The sequence below is a fragment of the Photinus pyralis genome, unplaced genomic scaffold (assembly GCF_008802855.1).
Source record: "Photinus pyralis isolate 1611_PpyrPB1 unplaced genomic scaffold, Ppyr1.3 Ppyr1.4_LG1, whole genome shotgun sequence".
In the NCBI taxonomy this organism is placed as follows: domain Eukaryota; kingdom Metazoa; phylum Arthropoda; class Insecta; order Coleoptera; family Lampyridae; genus Photinus; species Photinus pyralis.
Genome location: NW_022170249.1, coordinates 20,510,309 through 20,518,827, shown reverse-complemented (window position 1 = coordinate 20,518,827; position 8,519 = coordinate 20,510,309). Strand labels below are relative to the sequence as shown.

General features: G+C 36.2%; 1 protein-coding gene across 1 annotated transcript; it reads right to left on the bottom strand.

Annotated features, from left to right (window-relative positions):
- Positions 1-200: 200 nt before the first annotated feature.
- LOC116166786 lies at positions 201-993 on the bottom strand (the record flags this gene model as incomplete). Its single annotated transcript, XM_031481925.1, is given in 3 exon segments — positions 201-480; positions 536-705; positions 782-993. Coding segments are annotated over 3 exon segments (647 nt in total), but the record flags the coding sequence as incomplete, so codon positions are not given.
- Positions 994-8,519: the final 7,526 nt, after the last annotated feature.

The window sequence follows — 8,519 nt, the reverse complement described above, 5'->3', positions numbered from 1 at the left end:
ACTTATGTTAATGTTTTAATTACAACATGTATTAACGGTCTTACTATTATAAAATAATTGTATAGTACAAATCGTTTAACACCATGCAAACTAATTGGGACTGATTAAAGTTTCGGAGCGAGTTTGTGGGCTTTTATAACGCCAGAACAAAACGTTACGTGTAAATTCATTACGTAGTGTGTACCTTATTCTCCAGATAAATCGTTTAGATATGCTTAATTCAACATAAACCCTTTGCTAAAAGCATACCCGTTATAAATAATCGTTTCCTCTTGAGTGTTAGTGTCTGTAACTTGCATGTGGGTTACTAACAGGCCATAAACAGCGGAGGAATTTTTATCCAAGAATATTTCCATTTGTAATGGGGTACCGGGGGAAACATTTAGCTCGCCGGTCACTAATTTACCGCCTTGGCGTACGCCAACCCCAAGTATCGGAACGGGAGCTTTTGTCGTAATGCTACTTGTTATTTTGAGATCTCTGAAAACGGCACGAATTTAGAACAAACTCGCCATAAACCACAATGGATATTTACTCGGGTTCCTGAAATCCGGCGGGCAGCACGTTACGTTTCACGACGGTATGATTGGTGATCGGAAAAATTGAACATTTAACGTGTATAAATTCCTCGATGTGCGGCTGTTGAATTCCTCCAACTTCGCTTGTGGATTCGATAATTATAGTTTTGTAGAAGACCTGCTTGCCCTACGGCAAACACAAAATGGACATTAGTGGGTTAATAGTAATTTGTTTTGCAACAAAAAAATTGCAATATACTTACAGTTATTTGATTTATGGCTCTTGTTATCCCGCACTGATAGAAATCGGTCAGATTGAGTTGAAAAACGGCGGTGGCCTCCACTGGATCGGTCTGAGGTAAGCAGGCGGGATTAGGGTAGCCTTTCAGCCCTTTTAAATAAATTGCTTTGGTGGACGATTTCATAGGCAGCTCTATTCGCATCAAATTGGGTGTACATTTGACCTTTGGCTCGACTGAAATAAAAAAGAAGAGGGAGATTAATTTATTTCCAATTGATTATAACAAACTATGCAAATTAGTGGTTTGCTAAATTGAATTGAAGATTTTATTCGAGCTATTAATTATCGTTTATAACTGACTGCCTTGCAATTACATAGTGTGCTCGGTTAATACATTCCATCCGGCTAGCTCTATGTCATTTTATTTGTCTACAGTTAGAAGCGAAAGTAGTAAATCTTTGATAAAACACTTCTACCACTTTTACAACTTCGACGGAAAGTTGAAATTGATTCCGAAATTAGGGAAGTACGCACACGCACAATCCATAAAACGATAAAATAATAACGTAATTACATTTTCGGTTGTTTGGATTTACTTTATTGCTTGTAATTTTATTATCCTTGATAATTTAATATCCCACTATTTATTTAAGGAGTTTTGACATGACCACAGATTATTTAGCCATTTTTACACCATTAGGATAACGTTCAAAGGCTGTATAATAGCAGAATAATAGGCATGAGAACTGAGGATGAAGTATTTAATTCTGTTAATTAACGCGTAGCTCCATCATTTCGCTAGTGTATATTTTACAATGTGATCTTATAACGCTACACAAATTGCAATCGATTTGATTTCATTTGCTTTAAAATTACTGTATAGTTCTTCTTGATTAGAATTCTTCTTTAGACTACAGCTTTAGAGCAACAGTTTGCTACAATTGAATCGTTAGCCATTTTCAGATTATTGTTTCTGTTTCCGAAATTACACCGTCAATATATTACGCGGAGCGTTGGATTCATAACAAGTACTGCTTAGCAAAATAATCGTGGCCCGAGTTACGTTTCGTCTTAAATTTGATGATGTAAGGCAATTGATAAACAAAGGATAATTGTACTTTTTCTCAAACAAGTTAATTAACAGAAGAGAAATGTTACACTTAGAGGGTACCTATGATTTCCTAAACGAAAAGTGATTAAGAGCGAGAAACTAATTGCTGGTGTAAGAAGACAGTGGTTTACACAAAATTATAATTTGAAACCATGATACATTAATTAATTGATGCAGTTTTGTGTTATAAGTACGAGGGTAGTTTGATAAGTCAGTGACTTTCTGAATTTATCGCACATAAACTTTAACTGCAACACTACTCCCGTCAACTGTATGAATATTTGGACATGAAAAAGCTTTTGGCGCGATTGGTGCGGTGGTGTTTAGCCGCAATCCGAACGAATTTTTGCATAGATCAAGAAGCGTTTAAAATTTGGTAATTCGTTACGAAGATTGTCGCCCTGAGAATATTTATTTCTGGGTAGGAGTTGGAAAAATAAGGTAGAAATTAAGTTTAGAGCCGCCCGTTAAGGAAAATAAGAGGCCGTATGTGGTGTGCCGTTTGCAACCATTCCCGTAGTAATACCTAAATTGTTTTTACAGCTGCCGAAACCTCTTTTACCAGGGAAAAAGAGAGAAAATCAATCTTATTCAGTTTTAGGCCCGTTAATTACTCATTAATAGTTTTAATTTTCTAATGGTGTACGAAAACCAGCACTAAAACCGGAAAGGTTGTGCAGTGTACGAATATTCAACGTGATAGGAGACCCCGCCGTTTGATCCAACATTCCAAGGTTAAAAGGGCCATTACTGGATTGCCTAATTTGGAGAATTCATTCCGACTATTTGGATAAGTATAATTAACCGTAATTAGTTTGCCTGGGTTATAGATAAAAGCGTATGATTAAGTCGAGATTACATCTGTTAGGCGCACCCTTAAAAAACTTGAATTGTGATACCGATCCCGTATTTTTAAGACGTCTGGTTTACCGAAATGTAAGTAAGGCAAAAAATTTGCGTTTCGGATATTTTCCGTTTCTAACCGAAACGTAAAATCTTTTACCTTTGGGTGTTTTATCGAAACGTAAGAGATCTTTTGCATTTGGTGCTTTATTGAAACTAATTGCTACTGCTCCGTTAATTGCAAGGTAAGTTTTTTGCCACTTTCCGTTTCATTAATTATAGGAGGAGAGGTATTGTCTAGCTTCCTGCATTTGCTTTCCCGTAGAAACCGCTACCGCATTCGATTACTTACTGTTCCCGCTTAGGGAAATTGCTGTGCGCTTTAAGTTTGTAGCCTACTACTGCCGCCTTCACCCCTACGGATTTTCACTTATAAACTGTCGCTATATGTCGCATTTCCTTAAATATCATTTTTGCAATTATACCGATTAATTTTTTTGTGTAAAGGAGAACCGTTGGTGCGCGAACTTCCGGCGGAAAAGTTCGTCGTTCCACACCAGAGATCAAGGAACAATCAAGACAATGTGTTTCTTCAGGTGAACATATACTAACAAAAGCCAAGGTGGGCCTGTCGGCCAACAATGTCATGGCCACAGTGTTTTGGGATGCACGCGGTAAAAGGGTAAAACCATCACCGGCTTTTGGATAGATTAAATATTGATTTGAAGCAGAAACGACCTCATCTGGCAAAGAAACAAGTGCTGTTCCATCATGATAATCACCACGGCAAAATTCGAAATTGGGCTACAAGCAGCCGATTTGTACGTATCAATCAACATTTTACTTCTGCTAGTGTAAAGTCATTTTGAGTATTAATTACGGTTTTAGTATACTATTTACCCTTGTTTCAGACGTTAGACATCGCTACCGCAATATTTATGTGCCGCACTATTCACTATCCCTCTCAATTGTTTGTTGTGTTGTTATCTGTTACAGATAAGTTAGAAAAGCGTGCTTTTGACCTCAAAAGACGGTTACAACCAGAGTTCAAAGCTAATTTCTATTTGTGATGACTCCGTTATATACCGTTTAATTATTATATACCATTAACCATTGTTGTTTTATGCGGAAGCCCGTTTTGATTTGGATATTTTCCTGACTACGAGTTGATCTCCTTTCTGCTAAAAATTGAGTTAAATTTAAACATTGACATTTCAGATCTAGATCGTTTATTAAATTAGCATGGTTATCACGGCTAAAATTTACATCAATTCCTTTTGTTTTATACTCTGAATTAATTTTTGTTTTTGTTTCTTTTAAATCCATATAACTAAAATTCACTTTGTATTTGCGATCAATCACTAATTAATCGATGTCAATTTTCTATTCCTACTTGCTATCTTCTTTTCAGAGATTTATTTTAACGTAATTTCTTTTGTGTGAATTCTAATTCACTACTACACATAGTCTATTTCCAAGTTTAACGTGCATTTACAGAAATATAGAATGAACAGACCGCGATTTCATAGAGCTCTAACAAAGTTGCTTGAAGGTTTGGGTAAGTTAATATTACTCCTCATAAAGATGCTTGTTTCATGCCGGTGTCCAAATAGCCTTTCGGGAAGTACTGATCTGTACATGGAAAATGCGCTAGTTACTCGCCGTAGGGCTAAATCTTTTTGCTTGTTTTCTCATTTAACAGATATTTTAACTCTAACGGATTCTGAGATCTCAATTCTGTACACGGTAAATATGCCACCAATCGGTTTCAGAACCTGCAGAAGAGTTTTTTTTGTTACAACATCACTTGTAAGAAACCCTTACAAAGTAGGTAGGTAACGAATGAACATTATAACCTTCTTCCTAAATTAAAATCACTAACGGTGAGTATGCATAATTGATAACTACGTGAAAAAGCGTTCCTGTCATATAATTGACTATGATTATAACTGATTAGCATAATTAAGGTGGTAAGTTTATTGAGGTCAATAATACTACCAACCATAGACACGCATACTATGTTTTCTTCGATTAATATAATAAATAGTTACTTATTGGCTTGACATTCATAAATGCCGCACCATAGTATATGTTAAACGATATTATTGCTTTATTTACGATTATAGTATCGTTTAAAACTGTACATAGAAGTGTTTTCTCACGATGCCCTCATAAGCCTCGCTATAATCATTTTTACACTTTATTTCTGTTAGGAAGTTGTACGGCTATTATGGGACAAAAATGGTGCCGCGTGCCGTTAAAAAAACCTGTACACAGATAGTTGATTCATTATGAGAAAAAAATATATATGTCAATCGTACCTAATAAATATTTTAAACATTACCTACTAGATTCCGCTTTAATTTGCAATTATGTCTCGTTTTCGATTTCCGCAATAATGCAAGCAATAAAAATGGAATTTGCGGCTATTGCATTTAAATGGGAAAAGTTCAGTAGTAAATCTGGATTTTTGGTGACAATTAGCGAAACGTTAATTACGTCTACTACTGCACATTGCATCTAATTACTCACTAACTTGAATGCAACTTTGTTAATTACAACTTATTACTAGACCATTAATACAATCGGTTTCTACGAAAGGTAGAACCGACGGCGACGGCGTCCGTACCGAGGTACTACTTTTACTGCATAAACTCAGGATTGCACGCGGATACTTGCGATACTACAAAATTCTACGCTTAATAATTCAATGAGCTTTCTCGCCATAATCATAAATTTTGCACGAAAGGTTACTTAGAGAGTAGCTTTAGTTGCTGGAGAACTATATGGTCAAAGGGTGTTTCTACTAGTGCTGTAGCATGCCAAACGGTGCTAGCACAAATGTAAGATGCCAAGGTTCGGTTGCTGATCTAAGGTAGGCTTGTTGGGCGTAGGTCACAAAACCTAATTGAGCAGCAAAGAAGATTGACCGGTAGGCGCCACTATATTTAACCTTAGACAATAAAGGAAATAAACTTTAATTGGCTGAACCATTGCACCAATACACATTGTTAAAATCAATTTGAATTATTAAAATTATTCGGAGCCGAACAGAATTGCCGCCGTGAACCCGAAGTTATGACCACACGGTATATGTGGGGACCACCTCTGGTGAACACCCAATATCTAGAAGCGTTTTAAGTTGGGCGCTTCGTTACGAAAAGTGTCGTGCCGTAAGCATTTGTCTTAGTTCTGAGGAGTTGAAAACAGAAGCTAAAGGTAATTGATTTAATTTCTGGAATTCGCCGTTTGTGACCGTTCCCGTAAAGATATTTCAATTGTCTTTGTTGTGTTCGAAAGCTCTTGTCATTTAGAAGAAGAGGGCAAATTCTAGCATTTCAGCTACGTCGAACAATTATTTGCAGGTTTTTGTTTCCTATGGTAAATTAAAACGAGCACTAAAACTGCAAGGTCATGCAGGTTGAAGCCGTTATCAGGTTGATAAGCGACCTTTATGCCGACCCGAGGAATAGGTGTTAATTGGCCTACCGATTTTAGAAACTTAAATCCGGACAATTAAGTAAGTCAAATTAACAGTAGCTAAATAAATGTATTGCAGTGAACCCCATTCCACAAGCGCTCTTAATTGATTAGAATTTTTAGACCAATTACATATTTTTAGGACGTCTGGAGGCCGCACAATTAATTTAAGAAGTTTTAATTTTTGAATATGGATAATCGAATACGCTGTGTCGGTTGAAAAAACCGACGCCACGTGCTCTCCATGGCATAGTCGAATTTTATAAAAGGTAAAGCAGTTGTTTAAAGAGGATATATCTTTGCACTTTTGCAATCAACGTCTTATAAGTATACCGTGATTTTGAGCATTTCCGTAAATTTATTTTACATTAATACCGTTTAATTTTTGCTTTTACATTAAGTTTACCGAACTGCTTTTTCTTGCACAGTAATTTCTACCGCTCCGTTTAATTGCAAGTTGAGCTTTTTGTTACTTTCCGTTTCATTAATTATAAGACGGGGATATTGTTTTCCTGCATTTGTTTTCCCGTAGATACCGCTACCGAATCCGATTACTTACTGTTTCCACTTAGGGAAATTGCAGTGCGCTTTAACTTTGTTTTAGCATTCGCCAGTACCCGGTCGCCGCTTGCCCTTTGGAATTTCTCGAGCCTCCGTTTTAGTTTGCCCGAGGCTTCCGAGACCGATCCGTAATGCGTGATTTGTCTTAATGCCATTCGCTAGCGAAGTAGTCATCTTAAAGGTAAACGAAATGTATGGATGAGTAAAATTTAGGGTTGAAATTAGGATGCTGACGGAGTACTGCTCCAGCATTCGTCTTTTGACGTTTGACTCGTGGGCAGAAAGCTGCACATAAAACCAATTATGAATTGTACCTACTCGCTGAAAGTTCCGTTCAAGTCGAAAAGGCAGTTTAGTGATTCGTTTATTTTCAAGGAGCTGTGATTGAGCGCTAATTAAAGACACTCAATAAATTTCTCTACTTGAACGACATTAACAGCAATTTTGCGCTACCGATCGTATCATAATTCGTTAAATGCGTTAAGTGCAAATTTATTCACGGAATTTCCCATGCATAACAACTTAATGATATCAATCAATAAGAAGTTTGTAGCTGATTGACTATTAATTTGATCTACTTGGCGCTGGATATAAAACAACAAACCGGATTATATTAGGGTTGTTTGGTGGAAATACAATTTCGACCTGCAAAATTCTAACATCAAATACTTTTACTACCAATTTGGTAACATCTCTTACGGCTAGTTTCATTTTTACTGTACGTTGGCCACAATTCGAGGTAGAAAGTGGGTTAGTAAATTACCCAAACGAGAAATTTGCAGACAAACAAAAGAATTTATCAAGAGAACTGCGGTTCGTTCTGACGTTTTGGATGTAATCTAATTTAGTATATTCGTATGTTATCCGTTTATACTTCTTTAATATGTCATTGCAACGCTGATTAATGTACAAGAGTATGAAAGGTGATGTGTATTAGTTAACTGTAGGTAATTACACCTGATCCGATTACGATCACCGGAGATATGAACATATTAATGCGATATCCGAGAGAGATTAATGGTATTTCTCTATTTTCTTTAAGGTCAGGGCACCCACTTTGCTAGATACTATATTAGTGGATGTTAGTGGCTGTGGAAAAATTAAGAATGTTTGGTTTGAACGAAATGAAAATGGAACCCGGAGTTTAGTGCTATTTTTTCTCAATTTTTAAGGATCATAAAATCGCTTTCAATTTCTGTGTTTTTAAGTTAACCAAACCAGAAGGCAAAACCTCTATTTCCATATATAATAATTCATCACTTCTCACCATTCACACTACAATACAATAAAATTTAAGAAGAAGAAATAGAGTTAACTACATATTCCTAAAGGAAAATTACAATATAGCACACGAGATAAATTCTAAACAGACTAGTACTAACCCAAAGCAGAATTTTCCTTTGTTTGCGCGCACGTCATCAATTCTGTTTTAATATAAAAAAATCAGTTTAAACCACAATAAACGTAGGTACGTTAGTTTCATAGCGAATAATTATAGAAGCATAACTTCCGTCGATCTCACTGCGATATTCTGCGCCAAAAGTTGTACAACCCAAAAATGCCATCGGGTTTACCAAGAAAAAGTAAGCAACTTATTTTTAATGTTATTAGTTACAAGTTTCATTTCAGGATGCCGATGCATTAAATATAAGCCTTCTATTTCACAAATTTGTAAATCGGACAAACCTCCAGAAAGTCCTACAAGGTAATGTAAAAAACCCGTTAGCGATGTTGATGGTTTCACACCATCGGCGATTCGGAACTC